This window comes from Diceros bicornis, chromosome 24, assembly GCF_020826845.1.
Source record: "Diceros bicornis minor isolate mBicDic1 chromosome 24, mDicBic1.mat.cur, whole genome shotgun sequence".
NCBI lineage: Eukaryota > Metazoa > Chordata > Mammalia > Perissodactyla > Rhinocerotidae > Diceros > Diceros bicornis.
The window spans coordinates 36,643,052-36,667,169 of record NC_080763.1 but is presented as its reverse complement, the minus strand read 5'-3'; the positions used below and the strand labels follow the sequence as shown (position 1 = coordinate 36,667,169).

General features: G+C 52.4%; 1 protein-coding gene across 4 annotated transcripts in view; it reads left to right on the top strand.

Annotated features, from left to right (window-relative positions):
* TTC7B (tetratricopeptide repeat domain 7B) overlaps positions 1–24,118 on the top strand; it is a 253,328-nt gene that overhangs the window by 217,200 nt on the left and 12,010 nt on the right. For 3 of the 4 annotated variants that reach the window (XM_058567546.1, XM_058567542.1, XM_058567543.1), the window contains one exon: positions 2,319–2,521. In XM_058567546.1, coding sequence (XP_058423529.1) covers positions 2,319–2,521 — 203 coding nt within the window. Of the gene's footprint in view, positions 1–2,318; positions 2,522–17,645; positions 18,469–24,118 lie in introns of those variants that run through there. The other variant, XM_058567544.1, reaches the window with a different exon arrangement.

Genomic DNA, 24,118 nt, shown 5'->3' with positions numbered 1-24,118 from the left:
ATTCCTGCAGCCTAAGACTTTGTGCTCCGTTAAGATGCAATGTCCTCATAAAGGGGGAATGGCTGTACTAAGCCCTTGTCTCCAGGGAGCCAGGGGGAAACGGAAAGGCTGCACCTGCACCCCCTAATCCACTGACTCAGCCAAACAGAGCTGCGGGGCTCGAAAGAGTCATCTTACCTCTTTGCGCCTTAGTTTCCTCATGCTGCAGTCTCAATGGGGATGAGGCTCGACTAAGCGTCGTCCTCACCATTTTCAGCCCCTCTGGGCTCCGGGCTTCCATCCTCTTGGTTGATCCTTACCACTTTCCCGGGAGAGATGCAGGCCAGCGTCGGGCCCCCATCTGACAGGTGAACAGGCCCAGAGAAGTCGACCACCTTGCTCAAGGCCACACCCAAGGCCCTCCATGTTCTCATGACACTGCAGCTTACAAACGGGTACCCTAGAGCCCTGGGGTCCCCAGCAGTACCCCAGAGTCTGGGAGAGGGGGCCAAACCAAGAGGGGGGCAAGCTGCCCACTCTGAAGATCTGTTTGGAAAAAAGAGGCTCCATAAGGAAAAGTCATTTGGAAATGGCACAGTACATCATGCCCTGTGTCCTTCCACCTCAACTTAAAATGGACGGATTTAGGCACCACCTGGGCCATGCATTTGTCTGCCCCATCTGCATCAGGAGCACAGGCCTTATCAGTGACATAGGTTCCCTCCTACGCCTTCTACAGCCCTGGAAAGAGGTCCCTGGAGGCCTGGATTCTTTCTCGCACCTTCATGGTCATGACTCAGTGTAGCGTGTCTTCCGTTTCCTCATTATGTGAAGGGAGCAATAGCGTCAGACCTGTGGCTGATGAGGACACGGTGGTCAGTAAGATACTGGGTCTCACATTTGTCTCACGGAGGACCCTAGAGAACAGGACTTACATGTGCACTGTGCCCCCCTTTGAATCTTGTTATAAAAATTCTGGAAGCATTCGGGCCCCTCTCCCAAGTTGGGCTTTTCCATGGCGATCTACATTGTAGAGGCCCAGGTGTCTCACCCACCACAGACAGCTCTGGGCCCCGGGGATCTTGGAAATGTGCATAAACTCACCCTCAGAATGGAAGCAAGTCAGGAGCCCAGTGGACAGTGAGAGGGACGTCCTGTACCGCTCTCCCAAGTTACCCGCCACCACGTTCAGGTAACCTAAAACCGCAGTGGGCACACACCCGACTCTGGCGAGAGCTTGGAGAGAATTGTGTTACTGAAAGACATCAGACAGCCCTGCAGTGTCATTAGGAGGGTGTTCATCTCCCAGGAGGGGCCGGCTTTTGCCTGGGCCCAAACAAAGGACAGGTCCATGTCACCTCTGTCCCTGTAGAGTCCCCAGGTGTAGTAGGTGCTCAGTAAGTACCTCGTGAGCTGAATGTCCAGAGGACGTGGGCAGGCGCCCCATTAGGGCTCAGTGGTTGTGTTGAAGTGCCCGGAGTTCCGTGTCTGAGAGGCGCAGGGCCTCCCCTTATAGCTCCCTGGCCAGCCCAGCATCTCGGGGCTCTCTGTTAGGAGGGGACTGACAGCCGGAGGGGCAGGGCGGGTCTGTGCACGGCAGGGCCTGCTCTCTTGTAGCCTGAGGAGTCAGTCACTGGTGTGCCTGTGATCCCCAGGGAAGTGAGGGTGCTGAGGACAGGGACCATCCAGGCTGGTTGAGGTCAAAAAGGGAGCAGCGCCAACACTGACCACAACTGTGTGATCGCACCTGCCCTTTCCCAGTCTCTGCGCCTGAAGCCTGAGGTGGGGAGATAGACAGATCCGCAGCAGAGCTTGCTGTCCCGGCGTGTCCCCAGACCTCTCACGAGAACACGTCTAGGATGCAGCCATCAGAGAGGAGCAGGAGCTGGCTCCCCTTTCAGCTGAAGGGTCAGAGATGCTTCCAGGGATGGTGGCCATTGGGCTAGGCCTTGAAGGGGGCTGCGGGTGACGGGCAGAGCAAGAGGGTAAACAAAAGCGTGTGTGGAAACAGCAGCGGTTTACCAGGGCGGAGGCCAGGGGTGCAGCGAGCAGTAGGCAGTCCTCACTCCCCTCTCATTGGTGGTGACATGTGTCCCCTCCAAGGCCCCACAGTACGAGTGACGAGTCCCTGTGTGACGATGGGCGGGAAGGACTGTAGCCGGCAGCTGTTTCCACTCGCGTGGGAGATTGTCTGGCTCTGGGCCTGGGGTATTCCAGATGGGCCCCTGCCAGACTCCCGTGGGGGGAACATAAGTGTCCCAACCAGAGTCACAGCCCTTTGAGGGCCTCTAAAGGGTAGTGAACCGGGAAAGCATCTGCCTCTGCTCTCCTCCCCACAGCTGAAGTCTACATTGGCATTGGGAAGCCTGCAGAAGCCACAGCCTGTACCCAAGAAGCTGCCAACCTCTTCCCGATGTCCCACAACGTCTTGTACATGCGTGGCCAGGTTGCCGAGCTCCGCGGCAACATCGATGAGGCACGGCGGTGGTATGAAGAAGCCTTGTCCATCAGCCCCACCCATGTGAAGAGCATGCAGCGACTGGTAAGTCCGAGAACCGGCCGGGGCCCCACTCTTAGACTGGGGCTCCCCTTGGAAGCAGCAGGTGGCTCATGACCCTCAAGCCCTCTTCTGGTTCCAAAGGCCAGATGCAGTTAGCTTGACGGGCTATCACATTGCACAAAGCCAGTGGGCACCGTTCCTGTTGTAGTTTATGCAAATGGAGCCCCTAGGACTTGGCAGTGCACAGACCGAGCAGGCCGGTGGTGCTGTTCGGTATGAGGGGAGAGTTTGAGTCAGTGGTCTCCTGGCCAGTAGTCCAAGACACCCTGTGGCTCTGGGCTCAATAAAGACATTCCTGTGGCCCTGGCACTGTCATTGTCATCTTTTTCTCTGTGCTGCAAGTAGCAGCCACCTTGGGGGGTGTCACACCCTGGGGAGACTTCAGTACAAAGGTCAGAGCACTTTAAAAAACTGGGGGGCTCTCTTACCTTGAGGGAGCTGGAGACTCCGGCTTGTCTCCGAGGCCGCTGGCTAGTGGGGGCATCCCATCAGAGGAGGCGAGGGGAGGGCCCTATTGTACCGAGAGGACCCATGTAAGTCACCCCAGTTTTCACACTGCGTACGGCTATGGCGGCTCTCCAGAAATGCACACGTCCCTCTTCTGGATGCCCAGGCCAGAAGACTGGGGCTTCCCCACTGCTCACCCTCCCTCCCCTGCCTGGAATTGGCCTCCCGACTACCTTGGTTTCCGTTAGGTGGGGGAGCAGACTGACCACTCTGGAGGGTTCCATCTGTTAAGAACATACATTGAGCGCAGCTGCCCCACAAAGCCATCGGTCTGCTATTATCCTCCTGTGAGAGGATGAATTGAAACTCGAAAGTTAACAAGTCTGAGGGGCTGGTGAAAAGCCATACCGCCTTCTCTGGGCTTGCCTGCCAGGCTGAGTTCTGAATTTTTGCTTCATTCTTAGCAGTAGGATGTCTCTGATTTAATGAACCACAGGAAAGAAAAGCCTTGTCATGAAACCGAGGTGCCCTTCATGTCAGCAGCCCTTGGGAGCACAGCGTCCATTCAGTGGTGTGTGATATGGTAGAGTGAGCACTGAACAAGGAGTCTCGGGACAGACTTCTGGTCCCAAGTGGTGTCACTCACTCGCTCTTTAACTTTGGGGAAGCCCATAAGGTCTCTGTCAGTTTCCTTTCTGTAAAATGAAAACATTCAACTAGAGAGACTGTGAGTTTCCATCCAGTGCTGATAGGATATGGTTTTGTAACTAAGAAGTAAAATGTTCTCTGATGGATCCCAAAGCCTTCCTTCTCTGGCCATTTCTCACAGTGACGTTGCAAAATGGAGAAGTGGCTGAGCAGTAACTGCTGGTTTCCAGCAGAAGAATGCTGAGGCTCCAAGCATTAGGCATCGAGGAAGAGTGTGTGCTTCCTGGTGTGATCTGGGTTCAAACTCCGCCCCTGTCCTTGCTCCTGGGAAACCGTGGGCTGTCGCTTAACCTCTGGGATCCTCAGTGCCTCTGTGAATCCGGCTGTCACTTACCCAGTTCAATCATGAGAGCTAAGTGAAGTGATTCACGTAACAAGCCTGGCAGAGTTCCTGGCTCCTAGTAGGTGCCCATTAAATAGAACACTAAGACAGTCCTTTTCAGTTTTAAAAATAAATCAGATCTTATAATAATTATAGCTACTTAATTTGTTTTCAGCTTCCCTTTATGAGCATTTTGTAGCTCGATACAGCTTTATAAATAATTTTACATATTATCCAAACATTAGTCTCTTTGATTAAAGATATGACATGGCTTTTCGTTTTTGTCTCACTATTGTAAGAGGAAATTTGTAAGGAGCTTTTCAGATCTCTGTGCTTTTGCTAGAGCGTCGCAGAAGAGGTATAATCAGCACTGTGTACCCACCCTTTTTATTAATAAAGGCAGCGTGTTTCCACCTCGGGGCCTATGAATTATTCAAAGAAGGATTTCTTGTTCATCCCCAAGGGGAACACATGAGACAAAAGATCAAATAGGAAAATCGCACCGGGAAAGTTTTCTGTTTCACCTCTGGAGCTTGTCAAGACACCTGAGCTCCCTGACACATGCCGGGCCCTGTCCTTACTGAAAGGAGCAGCAGTGGGCGCAGCACAGGAGAGCTGGCAAGCAAGGGGAGGGTGATGGAGGGGCCTGGCCTGTTGGATCCATGGGCAGTGACTGAGCCTTCTCTGGCTCAGAGACATTAGCTGCTTTGGAGATCTCACCAATAGAAAATAGTAATAGTAATAAACTCTTAAGACTTTTCTCATTACATCCTGATGTATTCAAAAACTGTCCAGAGTGGAGGCTGGTTGAGACCAATAAGCCTACAGATTTTGAGGAGTTTAGGTTCTCGTGGTCAGAGACGGTAATCGGTGTGACTCTCAAAGGATGGCTTCGATAGTTCCTTCTTGACGACCTTGTAAATGATGCATGCTGGCCGGTGTTCTCCCAGCCTGCCCCCGCAGCCCAGCCACAGCTGGGGGGGCCCCCTGCTATAGCCAAGGGAGGTTCCCCTCCTGCTGGTGCTGCTGGACCTCCTGGTGACTGTGGAGGGGCAGGCCCTGGAAGCCCAGGCTCTCCAGCCCTGAGACATCACAGTCCTCTCTTCTCTGCCTTCCTCACCACGCTGCACGGAAAAGCGGTGATTCTGTGACTGTGGACAGAAGAAGGGAGGGAAATGGCCTTTGCGTGTACTCGGAGGCTAAGGAGGAAGCTCCACACCACACTGGCCTGGATTAGAATCCCAGTTCTGTCACTCACTAGCCTTGAGACCTTGGGCAAATTACTCACCCACTTTGTGCCTCAGTGTCCTCACTTGTATAAATGGGGATAATATTAGCACCAGACACAAATTAAGCACAGGAACTGAAATCTCTCATTGAGTCACAAAAGACCCCGCCTCTACCCTCATGGGAACCAGACTGGTTTATAAGCCCCTAAATTAAGAAGACAGGGCCAGCAGGGAGATCAGAAGGTGTCTTTTTACCAGGTCAAGTCCCAGGGAAGGTCCAGGGGCTCCAGACTTATGTGGCAGAGGGAGGCGGAAACGGAGATGAACAATGACCGTTGTCTGGCACTCAGGGAGAGGAGTGTGCAAGTGAGGGGGCTGGCTAGGGAGGCCGCCCCGGGCCAAGCCAAGGCGAAGGCCAGAAGATCAAGACTGGAAGGGGTATGAAGAACATGGGCACCGGGGACCACCAAAGAACCAACCAAGACATTCCAAAGGAAGGAACCAATTGCAGGCAGATTGTGCCGTAGAAGAACCCAGAGGATGGAAAGTTTGTCTGCGTCAGCCCTGACGCTCTGAGAGAAAGGAGAGGAGCTGCAGGGACAGCTGGAGGGAGTGGTTTGTTTTTTGTTTTTTTTCTTGAAGTATAGGTCACACACCATATTCTGTTAGTTTCAGGTGTACAGCATAGTGATTCGACGTTTATATACCTTATGAAATGATCGCCATGATAAGCCTGGTAACCATCTGTCACCATACAAAGTTATTACAATATTATTGACTAGATTCCCTATGCTATACGTTATATCCTTGTGACTTATTTATTTTGTAGCTGGAAGTTTGTCCTTCTTAATCCCCTTCACTGATTTCGCCTGTCCCTCCACCCCGCCCTCCCCTTTGGTGACCACCGGTTTGTTCTTTGTATGTGTGAGTATGTTTCTGTTTTTATTTGTTCAGGTTTTTTTTAGATTTCACATATAAGTTAAATCATATGGTATTTGTCTTTCTCTGACTTACTTCACTTAGCCCAGTACCCTCTAGGTCCATCCATGTTTTCGCAAATGACAAGATTTCATTCTTTTTTATCGCTGAGTAGTAGTCCATTGTATGTATACACCACATCTTCTTTATCCATTCATCTATCGATGGACACTTAGGTTGCTTCCATATGTCAGCTATTGTAAATAATGCTGCAATGAACATAGGGGTGCATGTATCTCTTCGAATTAGTGTTTCAAGGAAGGAGGCCACATTGTCTGTTACAGGTAGAGGCCAGGTGGCGGATGGTGACTGCAGAGAACTGTGAACAGTCAGAAGCTTGTGCTTGTTCCGTGAAGAACAATTATTTGTTAACTTCTAGGGGTTGTTAGTGGCAACATGTGCCAGCTCACCTGACCCAGCTTGGAGGAGAGGTACTATTAAGCAGAAATGCAAACACATTAATATTGTTAAAAAGCACAAATGACTTGGAGGCAGATGGTATTCATTAACGTTAATAGAAGCTCAGACTTGACAAGAGAAAAGTAAATTAAACCCCAATGAAAGCTGACAATTTTCTAATAGTTATAGCCTTCATATATGTGTTTAAAATCACAGAGAGAGAAGGGAGAAGAGAAATCATGTGTTTTAATATTAATGATGAGTTAGCACGTGACAAGGGAGGCGGAGGGCTGAGTGTGGGCAGATACTAGGGAGCAGTGGGCTGAAGGGATGAGGAATTACAAAGTAATGTTGACAGGGGAGGAATTCATAGACTGATCAGACTTTTTCCAGAAAATCTAAAGGCGTATTTTCATATCATTTTTGCATAAGTGTATAAATTTACATATATTTGCATGCTATGTTAAAAAGCCTTTAGCTCCCAGTACCCAAAATGAATTAATGAAACATCGAGCTACTTTGTCCAAACCAGTAATTCTGAGATCTCCAGATCTCAGTAAGGGGGGAAGTGAGAGATGGGGCTCACGATGGACTAAGGCAGAGGAACAGCCTCCCTGGGTGGTACGGCCCAGGCCAAGGACAGAGACAGAGACTCAGGGTAGCCAAGGACAGAGTTACCAGGACAGGGACATCTGCTTGCCCTCTGATAATGTCAGCCTGGGCTTTTGAGGGCAATGTGTGAGATTGGAGGGTGGGAAAGGCACAGGAGCTTTCAGGGGAGAGATGAACGTGGAAGGGAGCCAAGCAGGTTGTGTGGAGGGGAGTTGATAAGGCTAGGAGGGGAAAAGTGTTGCTGAGAAATAAATTTATCCTCGAGCATAGGCAGGATGCCCCAGTCTTCCTCCAACCCCTTGACAGGTTGAGAAAAAGTGTGGAACAGAAGCAGATGGTGGAGGTCGCCCAGGGCTTGCCGGGGTGGACAGCTTGTGGAGGGAGGGAGGCAGATGTGCCCGAGGCAGCTTTGAGGACAACTGTGAGCTGGAGAGGGACTGGCCCAGAGAAGCACGGGAAAGGGACAACCTGGGGGTCTGGGGACACTGTGAGCCAGAGCCCCCACCCCCACCCAGCAGCATGGAAGAAGAACCGTTGTGTCAACCTGAGGGATGGGCCTTCAGTTAAGGCGACTCCGGTACGACAGAGACACGGGTATTTCAGAGCTGATGCTGAGAGATGAGAAAATAGAGATTAAAAGCACTAAGGGGCCATCGCCTTGAGTGTTGAAGTTCCCAGGACAAGGCTGGGGGCCTGGAAAGGGACAGAAAGCCATCAGTCATTCAAAGGATGGTGGCTAGAAGACTGGAGAGGTGATAAGTTTCACCCTCTCCTCCAGAGGAAGCAGTGGAAAAGACCATTGGTGGAGCTCCCCAAAGAAGGGGGAAGATGATTGGGAAGAGCTGTGATGTGATAGGCCCAGGCAGTCCACCCAAGGAGTGTGGCTGAGGCTGCCTGCCTCCACTGGGGGCGCAGGAGTGTGGGTCATAGTACAGATAGGATATGCCAGTGAGGCTGGCAGGGGTTCCTGCTCAGTGGAAAGACAGCTTTCAGGTTACCATAAGGAGTCAATCTAAAATAGAATAAGCTTTTGTTTGGGGCCTGGTGGGTCCAGAAGTGCTTGTTTGTCTTCTGTGGACGAATTGTAAGACGTGGAAACTCCTGAGTTCATCAAGATGGCTTCATGCTAAAGATTTCATGCGCGAGCTCTCTTGGACGGTTTCTCCATGATCTTATGTTTTCTGAAACATCAGAAACCTGGAGTGACATTAAGAGTAAAAACGTCAGAAGTGGGGTTGCAGTTCTGTTCTGAGGGAGTACGTTAGTAGAAAAGACTGGCAGAGAGAATGGCTGAGCTATGTGAAAAGTGCATTTTATTATAAACTACCCGAAGGCCCACCACACCAATGGTGGGTTTCGAAGGAGGACATCAAGTGCGCAGTGTGGTGGGGTGTGTCATGGATTGTTACTACATTCTAAGTTGTCTTAACAGCTCGAAAGATTGGTCCAGAAGTATCCATCACAACAAGGTTGACTAGCGACATTGCTCTGAGAAGAAGTTCTTCTGAAGTTCAAAGAAAGGCCTGAAGTCGGAGCTTCCTTTAAACCGTCTTCAGCTTACTTGCTTGTTTGCTGTGGGAAAATCCTTCATCCTATTATGCGTGACAAGCCAGAAGGATGGCAGAGAGGGTTTAAATCGAGGGGAAGAGGTGAGCTCTGGCTTGCCTAAGGCAGCTTGCACTGCTAAATTATGAAACGCTTGTGTTTTTCTCTCTCTCCCATCTTTTAAAGTGTCCATCTGTTTAATGAGATTTGGGGGAAATTGCTTATGTCTCATATTTTGTTAATTAGAAGCATGTTTTCCAATTTGTGCCTCTGTTGGAGGAGAGATGCAGCATGAAGTTGAACTTTCCAGGGTCTCCCCAGAGACTGGCAGCCTGTGTCCATGTGTCTGTCTGATTTCTCTACCAGTCTTCTAAGGGGGAGCTGGGGCCACGGGCGGCCCAGGGCACAGACAGGGCAGGGTTTCACATCAGCACATCTCCAGTTTTCCCTTGGAGAAACCAATCCTGAAGGGGGGGCATTTGATTCCTGCTGTTACTCTGGATAAGACCCAGGTACAATTAAACTAATGAAATAGAATCGAGATACCCTTCCCCTTTCAAATGCTGATCTTTAGAAATGGATCTCTTTCATCCAAAGTATCCATTTTCTTTCTGTACATAGAATGATTGAAAGGAAACAACATTTTGTCAGTCTAGTGAGAAGGCTCTTTCCTCTATTAATTGCATTTTATTTACTTTCAGGATTTAAAAAAAAATGCTTTTAAAATTAAGGAGAAAACTTTTTTCTTTGAAGACTTATGAAATATTTAGATGTCCACCCTTCCTATGCGTCTGTGTGCTTGTTGATGGTACTCTTTGAAAAGTGTGCAGGCCTTAATTTCTCTAATATCTTTACCTGGTATAACAGAGATTCAAACTAACAGTGCAGAGGGAGCAGGAGTGCATTCTCCTGGAGGTTAGGTCTCTGTTCCTCATTCCACCTTCTCTCCCTTCCTTTAATGACACACACTGTGTTTTAGCTCCTTTGACAGCTTGAGGCCCTTTCAAGAATTGATACTTGGCATGACTGTAACCTTAACCTCTACAAGGAATTTTAAAACCTTATACGCCGTACCTGATGTGCTTGTTCTCACAATATGCGGTGAAATGGAGAGTTTCTTTTGTACTGACGGAAAACTGCTCTTGGTGACCTGCCCCGGGTCACATTGCAAGTTAGGAGCAGAACCAGGACTGGAAGATACTAAGACTGGACATTAGTTGAGTCATTTAAGAGTCTACAGCTTGAATGATGGACAGCACAGAGGTTAAGAGCATGGTGCTAAGCGGGCCTGCCTGGGTTCGAGTCCCAGCTTTGTCACTTACTATCTGTATGGCCTGAGATAAATTCCTTGGTCTTCCATTTTCATGGCTGTAAAAGGGGGATAATAATAGTGCCCCCCCAATGGTGTTATTGTGTGGGTTAACGAGTTGATACAGGCTGCATAATGCTCCATAAACACCAGCCATGAGCATGACTGTCATTCTCTATAATTTGGGTCACATCCATGGTGGAAGCCCCTCTGCATCCATTTGACAGTGAGTGAGGCGTCTCCTTTCCGAACAAGCTGACTGTGGGTGTGACTTTCCTTCTGAACTAGCATGACCGAATTTCAGCAGTTGGAGGAGCTGAAATAGAAATATAGCATGGCACATGGTTGGCCAAAAACATGGTACTTTCACTTTTAAGTAGGACTTTCTGACTGTTTCTATCCAGCGTATAGCCCAGGTTATTCAAGTTGAAAGGAGTAGGAATGGGTGGAGGCCCCAGCTGGCATGACCTGTCAGGTAGAGACCGAAAGCATGTCTTCTGGCTGGGCTCAGAGGGGAGATTGAACTGGGCTGCTGTTGCAGACAGGCCCTCCCCGTGGCCAGGGTGGGGGTGGGCCTGGACCTGAAGGGCGGGAGCTGGTCAGGCACCGTAGATCAGCCTGGACGGCAGGAAGGGTGGAGCCTGTCATGGAGCCCAGCTCAGGTGTCAGTGCCTCTGAGAAGCCTTTCTTACCCCCACCCACCCAGCCATCCAGAGGGGCCCTCGGCCTTTGACTTCCCTCTCTTGAAGCACTTGTTGAACCAACGTGGGGTTCTTTGTTCACGGATTTACCTGCTCCCTGGGGAAGGCGCCATGCCTGAGGTGGCACAGTGGCCTGTGTAGACCAGGGGTGGGGGACGGGGGAGAGAGGGAGGGAGGACAGCAACTGCAAGTGAACTTGAACTTGAGGGGTATCATTATTCCCCTTTTACAAATGAAGCTCCCCAAAGCACTAGATGCTATTTCCCTTGAATAGGTGTCGAGCAGGTATCCTTGGAACATGCTGTTTTTGAACAGTCAGGTTAAGTGTTTCTTTGCTCAGAGGCCTTTGGGTGTTTGTTGGCGTGGCCTTGGCACGAAGTCTCTTCCAACCATTAGTACAGGAAATGATGCTGAGGCAGGACTGGAGGATGTAGCCACATGGTTTCGCATGAGAGCCTAGAGACCAGGTCAGGGCTAATTCGTGGAACCTTCCAGTGCAGCAGGATCTCAGGATATGACAGGCCAGATCTCAGAGAGGATGTGTTGGGCTATAAGGCAGGACTCCTGTCCGGTGTGCTTGGCGCAGCTGGGTCTCCAGGCTGGCCTGCAGCACCTGCTCCAGGGGCCGAACATGGCAGAAGGCTGGAGGGGCAGCCTTCTGCTCAAGGGCCCTGGTGGGGGCACTGACCACCTCTCTCAAGTTCAGACACTCTGTTCTGTTGTCCCCAAGCACATTCTTCCTTGTCAGATCCTGAACCCCATTTGGGGAGCATAGTGGTCACTGTCCTTAGACCAGAGACTGCTGTGGAACATTGTTCTGTTAGTTACCCCCCAGTCATCTCTCGCCATCCCTCGTCTCTTGGTGGTGACTCAGGACACATCCTCGGCCCTCCTTACGTGCTTCCCTCCATAGATCGTGAGCCTGCTGGCCCGTTCAGGGCGTGACCTTCTTCTGATTGTGGTCCCAGACTGAGGGAGCCTCTTCTTTTGTCCCCAGCCCCACCCCAGACCCAGAGTGAAGCAGCTCCCCTTGTGTCCACGGCACCAGGATGTCTTCTCTGCTCTCACATCCAGCTGAGAGGGTGGGCTCCTCTGGGGAGGAAGCGGGGGGCCACGGTGCTCTAACTGGGTTTGCATGGGGCCTGCCCCCGTCTCTGGGGAGGAGCTGACAGCAGGAGCAGTAACAGTCACAGAGTGAGCCTGCCGAAGCTGGGTCAGAGGGGTGAACCCAGTGCCGAGGACATTTGAGTAGGGGGAGGTATTGGAAATTACGGGGGAAGAATGAAAGGTTTTTTATGACTCAAGCTATGTCCTCACATCTTTTTGAAACTGTGTATTTTTAGCATAAAACATTTTCTAGTTGTTGGGCATGTGTGTCCCCTTAGAGCAAAAGGAGAGTCCCCTGGGAATCTGGGACTTCTGCTATACATCCCCGTGACTCCCATGTGGCTTATGGCCCTTGTTCCTGCCAACCCCCGCCGAGAAACCCTCCCACCCCAAACAGCATCACTGGTGCAGAGATATTCTCCGCAGACATTTTCTGCTTGATTTTTGGTCCCTCCTACACTGCAGCATTTTCTCAGTGCTGGCCAGGGAGATGTGGCACCAGGCCACCCCTGCTTTCACCGAGGACTGAAGTCACAGAGCCAGTGCAGGCTCTGAAATGCAAGCCGGGTCACTAGGCGTTCCTTTGCTGCAGCTTAAGGAAAAAATTAATTCTGTGTTTATTTCTATTTTCTGTTTTGAAGTCTTAGATGACTAATTACAGGCGGCGCAGTTCACCGTCTCATTAGTAATTATGATCTAAAATTATTTAAAATCTGACATATTCTATCCAAACCATTTATTCTTAGAAATTCTGCCCCGTTATTCCAGTACGATTTGACATTTCGCTTCCCGCCTTCCTGCCTTGCCGCAGATACTGCTCCTGGCGTGGAGCCGGTTATCTGATCCGAGTTCTCGCTTCTCTGGGCTATTCAGTGTTCTCAGATACCAGTCCCTAATCCCCCTCCTTATTTCAGGCCTCCCTGGATTTTAGCCTTGCTGTGTCTCTTGGATTCCTCAGCACCCTCCACCCCCACGCTGCCTGCCTCTGAACTCAGCCAGAGGGTATGGCTGCCACCATGAGAAAGTAGCATTCAGGGCCACCCCGGCTGGCTGCCTCCAACCCGGCTGGTGCCTGAATTGCTTCCCCATCCTTTGGTGCTGGTCCTGGGCTCTCCTCACTCAGTGCTCCTGGGCCCTCTCTGCACCGTGACCACCCCACACGTTGTCTAGACCTTCAGATAGAGCGTAAAACTCTTCAGCCCAAAGATCTAGGGTGGACATCCGACGAGAAGTCTCTCCCAGGGGCTGCTTCTAGTTATTCTTCAGCAACATCAAGGATGAGGGCCTAAGGTAGACGGGCAGGAGATAAAGCCTTTGGACCTGCCACTCACCAAAGAGTTGAAGGCATGGCGGGATTTAGAATGCCAATGAAATTCCCTAATCTAAGCACCCCCTTTTACAGATGGGGCAGCTGAGGCCAGACTGGAGAAGGAGCTTGCCAAGGGCATAGGGCAGTGAGTGGTAGACCCACTAGGAATCCTGACTCCATCACTTTTGAAGGTTTCGTGTCCACTTTCTCTATCTGTAAAATGGGACAGTCACACCTGCCTTCTTGGGTTGGGGGTGAGGGGGAAAGAGATCAGCTCTCTGAATGCCCCCAGCACAGACCCTGGCCCCAGAGAACGGCACCCCTTGCTCCAGTGGGGAGGAGTGGAATTTCTCCCCATCCTCTGGGGCTTGGAGGGCTCTGACTCTGTCTTGACAGTCAACCAGTGTCCTCTGAAGTTGTCTCCTTTGTCTTTTGCTCCCAACTAGAGTGAAGTCTTGGTCTCTCCTCTTGCCTCTTACCTCCCTAGAAGTGTCTCTCCCTGCTGTGTAGCATCCCTTCTCACACTGCCCAAGCCCCAGATAAGCCTGGATTGTCAGCTTCAGCACTGATTTATGAGCCTAGTCAGGCACAGGAAAGTTTCCAGGTTAGCCTTTGGCACCCCTCCTGTTGCCAAGGGGGTGAGGGTACGGGGTTGCTTGGGAGGAAGGAATGACAAATGTACCAGTGACAAACATACTAATGACAAAACACCAAGAATCACCAAGTCTCAAACCCTCAGGCTCTGGGAGGGTCGTGACTTGGAGCCAAGGCAGGTCCCTCTCCCCTGCATAGATCTGCCAAAGCCTGGTCTGGATGGAGCCCTGTCCTCCCAGACCCCCTGCTCTTGGAAACCAGTGAGCACTGCTGACTAGCGAATGGGGTGCAGGTGTGCAGAGCCTCCACCCAGGGCCCTTTGTGAGAGCACTGCACAGGGTCCGGAGGTGGCCTTGCCCCTAATGTGCCTCTCAGCCTCAGCCACCTCCTGGGGAGAGAAGGGTACCACAGTCTGAGAGCCCCACCACTGCCTCTCAGTGGGCACCAGCATCCAGAAAACTCCAAGTCTCTAAGAGCTATAGGAAAGCACCTCGAGAGCTCCTTTGCTCGATAGTTACTCTGGCGAGGCTCCTGGGCCTCCAGCCCTCTCTGCCCCGCAGCAGTTCCCCCTCCCCGTGGCGACTTTGCCCCTTTCCCTTCCCACCAGGTTCACAGACTGATGCGTGACCCCCTCCCTCCCCTCCTCCAGCCTCCTCCCGCCCTCTTCTCATCTGCTTGGTGTTTACGTAACACCTGTCTCTTAGAACACCTTCGCAGGTACTGTTTCTTTTCAAGCCTCTCAGAACATCAGCTAGCTAGTCACCCAAAAGGCTTGTGAAACAGGCAAGGACTCAGTGTTTGAGCGCCTATCCTGTGTCAGGTATTGTTCCAGCTTTACTTTTAGCACCACGTTCATCTAGTCACTAGTCATTGATTCAGCACAACAGCCTCTTAATAACCGTCGTAAGGATTAAATGAGATGTATGTAAGATACGTGGAATCCAGCTCTGTGCCAGATACTGGACTAGATCCTGAGGCTATAAACATGCCGCTCCCCTCAAGCACTGAAAGTTTAGAAGGAAAGCACAGACATATATAAGTATAAGAAAAGCCATAGGGACTCTGATGGACAGATGGACAGGATACAGGGCGATCTGTTATCCTGGGGGGAGGAGGGACAGAAAAAGCTCCACAGAAGCTGAGTAGAGATGTGGACTCTTCCACAAGTTGGGGCTCAGATGGAGTTTAAATATACAATAAACAAACCAGCTGTGGGAGATATGTATGGGACAACTGGGGAAATCTGAATGTTGGCCAGGTAGTAGATGAGAGTAAGGAGGTACTATTAATTTTCTTAGTTGTGATATGTTTGAGTGGTTATATAAGAAAACATCCTTATTTTTTAGAGATTCCTGCTGAAATATTTAGGGGTGAAATGTCACAATGCCTATAATTTACTTTAAAATACTCACCCTTGCCCCAAAAATAAATAAACCCAGTAAGAAAAATGTTGACAGTTATTAAATTTAGGTGATAGGTATATAGATGTTCATTCTATTAGTCTTTCTACTTTTCTGCAGGTTTGCAACTTTTCAAGATAAAAAGAGTTTAAAATAAAGTAATGTGATCAGTTTTGCATTTTGGAGGGATCATTCTAGAAGCTGTGGAGGATAGGTTAGGTGGAAGCTAAGAGACACTAAGGACTGGACTCAGCTGATAACACATCGACAGTCCAGGATAAGAGATATTGAGAAGGTAGACTCAGTAAGGCTTGGTGAGGGAATTGAAAGGTTCTAGGCTGACTCGCAGACACCTGGTTCAGGTACCCAGATGGATAAGATGTCTTCACCACCATGAGAGGACACAGGAGGAGGAGCAGCTATGGGAAAAAAGAGGACACGAATCTGGTTGGCCATGTTGACGTGGGGTGACCTGGTTCCGTCCAGGAAGAGATGCCCTGTGGCATGTGGCTGCATGGGTCTGGAAGTTGGGGCATTTCTGGGGCTGAAGCCATGGTTAGGGGGTGGTGGCAGCCTGTAGGTGGTAGCTGAAGCTATTGGAGGGCATGAGACTGCCTGAGATGTGAATCTTAGAGAGGAAGAGAGAGAGAGGGCCAAGGACAGAACCCAGGAGCACCAACATTTAAGGAGCTGGAGGGAAATTTGACAAACGAGGAAACTTAGGTTCTGATAATTTACACAGTTTTTCCACATCCACCCAGCTAATCCCAGTTGTAGCTGGGCTTCAGGCCTGACCCTGCCAGATTCACAAGCCCTTGTTTCCACAGCCCCACTCTGCTCTCAGCTTAAGGCTGTGGCTGGCCCTGCGCCCTGCCGTGGTTTACGTGATGCCTGTAAAGCCACTGTGCAGAAGAGGGGACTCAGGCAGCAAAATCACTCTTTGATTAGCATCAGGAGAAGAAATGACTCAAATTAGAAACACAGCTTCCACACGGAGGAGCTAGGGGCCCTTGGGCTTCTCTGGGTCTCATTTCTTCCTTGTAAGTGGGGATGATGGTATCTATCCCACCAGGCTGTGGAGAATTAGATGTGATCACATGTATGAGCTAGCAGTGGTGTCTAACAGTGAATGTGTGCCTTAGTTCTTGGGAGAAATGTGAAACATCCCCTCTTCATGTCTGTTGGAAACCTGATTCTCTTGCCAGGTATCAGTCTCCCAGGGGAGGGTGGGTGACCCAAGCTGACAGTAACAGTGCAAGGAATCTTGGACACATACACACACGCACACACCAAGCCTGGGATCTGGCCTTGCCAAGAGGTCAGTCTTGATTAGATCTGTAGTTGCAGTGCTGGCCAGTGTCCTTCCAAATGAGGCAGAAGCACCTGGCCCACCCCCACAGGGGAGCCTGTGGGATGCCATGCTGGGTCTTCTTCATAAATAAAGGAGCGAAGCATGCCTATTGCAGAAAACGCCCCCTCCCCAGCGGTCTGTGTCCCCGCAGGGTTTCTCTCATCCTCTGCATTGGAGCAGTGGGCATCAGACAGACGCATGGGGCTGGAACCAAAGCACAAGCGAAGATCCCTGCGGGGATCTCCCAGAACAAACTAGAAGCAAAATCTGCTTCTTCCTAAGGACAACATGCGTTTTTCCAGGCCTTTCAAAGCCAGGCAGGTCAATCAAGTTATAATTGGCTCTCTAATTAGAACTCCCCACAAGCTGTTAAATTCTTTACCTGCTGCCTGGCGTCTTACACAAAGGTGACAAATCTGCGTCTGCCTTTGGAATGATTAAAGAAGGCCAGCCGCCATCCCATCCTTCTGGCCGACAGCAGCCCCTCCAGCGCCCGCTCCCACCGCACAGACGCCCACACACCCACCAGCAGGTATGACATGGGACACAGCCCAGTTTACAAGAAGATTGGCTTTAGGGAAGTCAGGCTCAGAAGGCTGTGTGGCTGAGTGGTCTTTTGGAGACTGACTGGGGAAGACAAAACCCTCGGCCCATCTTCCCAGGTGTCGGAGGTGTTCTGAGAGTGTTTCGGTGATGCCTTAAGCTTCCCTAAGTCAAGTTGCTCGATGACAGAAGAAAACATATCTCTTTTCTCCCTTTCTGTAACCTCAACCCTGAAGAAAATGGTAGTTTTGTGCTGACCCCCTCAGCCATCAGGATAGCAGTGAGCTTTGGCCAACAGGGTGGGCATATTTAGGGCCCCAGCATTGCCTGCATTTCCTTGTGGTCTCTCTGCTGTTGTGCCAGGGCCTCCTGCAGCTGCAGCCAGTCAGTAGATGCAGGCAGTGCCTGCGAGAGCCAGCAAGCCCATTCTGCTCATCCTTCCCAGCTCCGCCTACAGTGACATCATGGGCAGCTTGAAATCAGCCATGGTGGGAGCATTTATACCACGGAAATTGGCAAACGCTACAAATCAGGGCTTTTTTTTTCTTTCAGGGAACCAGTGTACTACCACACCACAGGACTCAGAGATCCAGACGGTTTAATGGGGGGAGCAGTGGACATTGGTAGAGAAGAACACGAGTGTCCCTGACTCAGGACTTCTAGGGTGGAGGGTGCTCATGGCGCAGATACAGCGGAGCTCACCTCGCCACTCTAGATAGAGACAGAACAGCTGAGTGGAGGCTCGGGGGATAAAGAACAAGACTCGGAAGTGCCCGGGCAGGTGGCAGGGAGGGGTATGATTGGGACACATTTTGGAGCAAAGACCCATCCGTTGGCGATCTGTGTGACCTTGGCCATGTTGTTTAACCTCTGTCATACAGAAATGGAAATTCCACCCTAACAGACTGTTGTGAGGGTTGAGGACGGTTCTGAGCACCTGCCCAGCACATAAGGTCTGCCTAGCAGCTGTTGGTTTTCTGTGCCTTCCTTCTCCCAAGACAGCGTGGCTGTGAGAGTCGTGTGTGAGGTGAAGAGGTCCCCCAGAGGCCATGGAGGATGGACGTGAAGTCTCCCCCATGGACCCGCCCTCCCCCATTCTTAGGGAGAACGAAAGGACTCACTTCTCAGCAGAGCATCCCCATCAGAGAGCAGGGGGTGCCCCAGTGGGTTACAGGGAGGCTGAGGCCTGCACCCCCCAGCTCCTCAGCAGCGAGAGACGCCAAGCAGGTCTCCCCTGGCTGTGAGCGGTCCCCTCTGTGGACTCCAGTGAGCCGCGCGGCCTTACCTTTCCTCATTTAATTTTTTTTTTTAATAATTTTATTTATTTATTTTTTCCCCAAAGCCCCAGTAGATAGTTGTATGGTCATAGCTGCACATCCTTCTAGGTGCTGTATGTGGGACGCAGCCTCAGCATGGCCGGACAAGCGGTGCGTCGGTGCGCGCCCGGGATCGAACCCGGGCTGCCAGTAGCGGAGCGCGCGCACTTAACCGCTAAGCCACGGGGCCGGCCTGGCCTTATCTTTCCTAAGTCCACACAGTGTGAGGGTCACATGAGCTTGACCACGGGAGCAATATTTGTTGTTGCTTTAATTTACTCTCTCGATTTCCCCCGTCTCCCTCCAAATGATTGTTTGAGCCCCTTGGGGACCATTTTGGAGCTCCCTGCACAGGCATTTGGCTTCAGAGAAGACTTCCCTGCTCCTTGTCAGCCGCGGCCCATCAGACGACTAGTGGCCAGTGCACATCAGCTCAGCCCCAGACGGCTCCTTGCAGGGGAGCAGACACATCACTGTGCTCTTCCCCCGGCGCTGACGGGGAGTTTTTGAGGAAATGGCTCTAATCTTGATGCTGATTTATTCTATATTGAAGTGGTCAATGGTAAGAGCTCAATTGTGTGGGAAAAGAAAGTGCTGGGCTGAGTCTCTGTGCTGTTTCCACAGCAGCCACACGGTTCCCCAGTGGCAGCTACTCCTTGAGTGTCCCCAGCCTTTCTGCCGTTGGTCACTGCTCCAGCCCTGGGACAAAGTCTGAGGGCCCTGGGGAGAAAGTTTATAACAAAACCCAGGAATGAAAGGCCCCATTTCTGAAGAAACTGCTTGTTTTTCTTTTCCTTACTAAATGTCAGCTTTCCTCAGCTCTGGCACGAGGAAAGCCGGGAGGTGTGAGTGAGCAGCTGTCGGGGCAAGCAGGGCGCTGTCCAGTGGGCCCACCACCCCGCCTTCCTGCCCAGATTCCATTTTGTGAGTTCTCTTGTTATTTGTGGAAAAAATTTTTTCCAAGGCTTATCAATTCCAGTCCTCCCTCCATCAGAAAGTGTCTTATCATTTCTGTTTGTTCCTGTTTAAAAATGGAAAAATAGTTAATGCCAAACCCTGGCAGGGATGGGGAAGGCACTCGCCAAATGACCACATTCCCTGTGGCAGGTCATGAATCACCCGGTGTTTGTGTCACGGTGGGCTGTTCAGAGAACATTTCCTCCATAGCTGTGGTACCGAGCACTGCCTGGGGTGGGCCTGGAGTGGGCAGCCCCCCAGCAGAGCCTGCGGAAAACTTGGACTGTGGGAGTGCTCTGGCTTTGTGTCATCCTGGCGGCTGCTTATGTAGCTGGCATTCTCCATGAAATCGGATGGAGCCTGCCTCCCATGGCGGCCTTCAGGGATGGGGCCTGGGTGCCCTGCTGGCCGTCCTGGCTGAGGAGTGCACCCATCATCCCACTACCCAGACAGCACCCTCTCCACTCCTGGGTCAGCCTGCCGGGAGCACTGCTCCGCTGCACCCAGAGGTGCAAGTTGGCACAGAGACCGAGTGAGGTTTCCACACCCTTCTCATGGTGGACTCTGTCTGGACGGGCGTGGGTGACTGGCGCAGAGCTGGGGGATGACACCCATTCCACAGTCATCTGTTGAGTGCCCACAGTATACCAAGCATGTGCCAGGGACCAGGACTGCCATGCTGTCCACAAGCATTTACTGAGTGTCCACACAGGTGGCTGGGGATACGGAGATGAGTCTCCATGGCCTCTGCCTCCAGGAGCCTGAGTTATCTCTGGAAGTTCTCCTCCTCTGCACTATTGGCTTTTTTGAGCTTTCCAGAGTTTCCCATAAGTCCCAGAGTCTTCCAGTACTCCCAGCGAGTCCGTCTTTTGTCACTATTCCACACTGGGCCAAAGTGTCTCCAGCCACAGGCTGCCTTTAAAGAGTCAGAGAGAAAGCCACGCTGCACTGCTCAGTGACCCGCAGGGCCCCGCTCAGCTCGGCTGGCTCACACGCCACACACACTGAGGATCCAGAGCAGAGCCCGCTCCTCTCTCTCCTGCATGTGCCACCGCACATAGAGGGGAGCGTGGTTCCAGGGCCGCTGTCCTGTTTGTGGCCAGCTTTGCTGCTGGAGGACAGCACTGCACCAGGCCTTTCCTCCTCCAGAAAGCCCTTCCCAGCCGCTTCAGCTGCTGCCCCTGGCCCCTTCCTGGCATGCTGTGGGCATTCCACCCCACAGACCACAGGAAAGAGAGGCTGCCCTGTAGTGTTTTCTGCTCGTCCCTCCAGTTAAAGTTTAAGTCCTGAAAGAACAGATACACGCTGGCTGTGAAGTAGGTGCTCCAAAAAATACTTGTTGGACAGAAGATTTTTCCAACCCCAGAATTTTCATCTGGGATAATCTACTCCACCCCTTCATTTCCTAGGTTGGTAAAGTGAGGCTGAGAGAGAAGGTTCTGTCTGAGTTGGACAGCAGGTGGTGGACCACAGAGCAGGCCTGAGAGGGCGTGCACCCCACCAGCACAACATCTCCCAGCCCTGTCCTCCTGCCCCAGGGAAGGACAGGACGTCTCAGTGGAAATAACTAGGGACAGGCTTTGCTTTCAGTGTTTGGTGATAAATGGTCAGACCCAAGTGCAGTGACCCCCAATCAAAGGCATGACACGCCCCCCCGGGCCCCATCTGAGGACAGATAGAAACAGAGGCCCGATGAGGGTCTGTCAGGGGCATTGGGAAGTGGGGCCTGGGTTTCCAGGACTCTCCTACTGTCAGCTTCTCCCAGAAAGCCCCTCAGCTCAGCTCTGCAGTGGTCACGTGTGAATTGTCTGACCGTGGAGAACCTCCACTTCTCCCACCAGAGTTCTGGGGTCGTGTGTCTCCCCCCACTTCCATCCCTGTCCCCACCAGCTTGTGGGGGAGCTAGGCATCTGCCTGGGCTACTAGTCTCACTGGTGGAAGCTGGGGTCCCAGGGCCCCAGGGGAAGGCTGGGCCTGAAGCAGGGCCCAGTTCACTCAGAGCCTCCCAGAGGCCCTCACATCTCTGGCTGGGCCGCATAGGCCTGGGGTGGAACGCCATCTTTCCAAACACTCCTAGGGCAGCAGCAGCCTCCCCTGAGGGTGGGAGGCTGGGCCTCGGCCTCTGGGGTGTGATTAGCACCAAACTTTCCACTGCGTGGGTACCGCGGGCCATGGGGAAGCGGTGACTTCCAGGCCACCCTGTGCCTGACTGGTTGTTGGGGACAGTAGATAAAAATAAATAAATAAGTTAACCAGGGAGGTGTATAAGTAAGTCAACAGGAGTCTCTTGCCCATTACCAATGGAAAAGTACGAGCAAGGGGAGCTGTGTTAGCGCCACAGAAAACGCTGGCTGGGGTGTGGCAGGTCCCTGAGCCCCAGGGCCAAACTGCAGCTTTCTCTCTCCTGGGAGCTGGGAGCTGATATTCCTGTTCATGCCGAGCCTCGAGCTAATACTCATGGCAACAACGGCGCGTGGTTTAAATGGCAAGTTGGGGGACCGGAGGCTAGAGATTCATCTGGAATATTACCAAGAACTATGTCAGGCTTCAGAGTAAGGAGGATGGGGGACCCCAAGGCTGCCTCCTGTCCCCCTCCACCCCTGGCCAGGGCCCGCCCAGCCTGAGTGGCGCAGAGGCAGGCCCTTTGGTTCTGACGGTTCTTCAGTTAGGTCAGTGCGCCGTGCAGAGCTCTGAGGTGCTCATGGCGGTGTTCCTGCATGTGCGCTCGCTCCTTGAGTTTATGCATGCCTTGCCTCAGGCTGCAGCCGGCGGCGGGGAGCTCTCCCAACCCCAGGCACAGGGCTCCCCATCACCCTGCCCACCTGGTCACCAAGGAGCCTGCCTGCAGCAGCTGGGGGCGCCCGGGAATGGGGACACCGATGAAAGTACTTCAATCCCAGGGCTGGGGTGGGGGCAGCTCCCAGCCAGCCTTCGTGCTGTTATTCCAGGAGGAAGCAGACGCCTCCTTAGTCTCCTGTGCTGAAGTCAGAGAGGAGCTCAGACAGACTGATGTGGAGGTGACGTCATCCTTCCGTTGTTAAAGTCAGTCTCCTCCTCTCTCTCCTGACTGGCAAAATCAGCACACCATTGATTCCAAAGGGCGAGTAGAGGGACTCTGAGCTCTAGACAGCAGTTGTAGTTGGGCCGGGTGAGGCTGCTGAGGGCACAGGGCCCTTCTCTGATTGGGAGTTTGACTAGTTACCTAGATGATCTCCTCTTCCAGCAACGATTACAGGTGGGGGTTTGCTGTAAGATGAGCACAGCAGCCAGAATGCTGCTGGGCGGGGCGGGGGGTCACAGGGAAGGGAACGGGGCTGCCCCCGTCCGGTCCTGCTCCGTGCGGCCGAATCCAGACTGTGAGGGGCCTGCTGTGTAGGTAACCCCCCCGGCCCCCATGAGAGGGTGCTGGGTAGGGTGGGCATTCTTCACGTCACTCAGATGTGGGCAAGCCCGTCAGCCCCTCTCTAGCTCGGTCCTCTGGTGGTCACCTGGGTTTGGGTGGTCTTGGCCCCTCTGGAGTCTGGCAGCCACCACATGGAGGAAGGGCCTGCAGTGCCCAGGCAGGCTGACAGAGCCGAACGGGAAAGTCTCTAGAACTTCTCCCCCAGGGAGGATTGCTCTCTGGGCAGCCCAGCCGTGAGCCATGGGGTCCAGAGCCAGCTGATCCAGAGAAGGCCTCTGGGAATGTGTCTCTTGGTCCCCTAAATGCCTGACACCCTCTCTAGAGATCCTGGTAGCCAGACATAGAGCAGAGTCCTCAGGAAACCTGGGTTCTGAGACCCAGCTTGGCCTCCAGCTGAGCCAAGTACTTGCCTCTCCAGGGCTGCTTCCTCATTTCTCCGTCATTTCTGAGGCCCCTCCCAGAAGCAGCTGCCCGGGAGATAGGTGCCTGCCCCAGACCATTTAGGTGTAATCAGGCAGAGGCATTGGACCCGATTTGGGGTGGTAGCTCCTCCTCTGTAGCTGCATGTCCATGAGCCAGTCACCCCGACTCTGAGCTTCACCCTTATTTGTTTAAAAAAAACGGTGGGAGCATCTTGTTATCTCTTTGGGAATGTCCCCCCATCCTCCTTCCAACAGGCCTCGCTCTGCTCCAGGCGCTGGGTCTCCACAAGTGCAGGACAGCCTTGCCCGGCTCCAGGAGCTCAGTCTGGGGCGGGACCCACAGCAAACCAGCCCCTCCAGGCCAGAGAGGGCAGGGAGCATGGCCGGGTGACAGCCTGTGCCACTGAGTGCCCTGCACCGGTGCCGGAACATGCACAGGTGCTCAGTGAAAAGTTTGTGGAAGGGAGGAAAGAACTAGAAACAGCTTTGGTTGTAGCATAGTTAAAAAGCCCCAGCCTGGGAACCTGGGAACCAGGATGTTCCTCAGCTGCCCGCTGTGATCTTGGCAGAGTGCTTGCCCGCTCAGGGCCCCTTTTCCGCCTATAAAATTAGAAGGCTGGCCCTTTCAGGAATGCTCACGTGCCCTTCTCTACCATCCCTGACCACCCTCTGGGCACCTGCTGCAGAGAGCGGGCAAACTGTGGGTCTGGTGCTTGGAAGCTACCGCCAGACTGTGGTCTGTGGCTGTGGTCCCTCCCCTGAATGTCCCACCCATCCCCAGCGACCATCCTCTAAAAGCCACCATAGCCTGTGGATATTTCAGCACTGATGCTGAAGCACCCAGTTTCAAAGAAATTAGGCCAGGGGACATTTGGGGCCCAGGGGCCCGAGTCTGTGTGAAATCCACTCGAGGCTGGACAGCCCCCT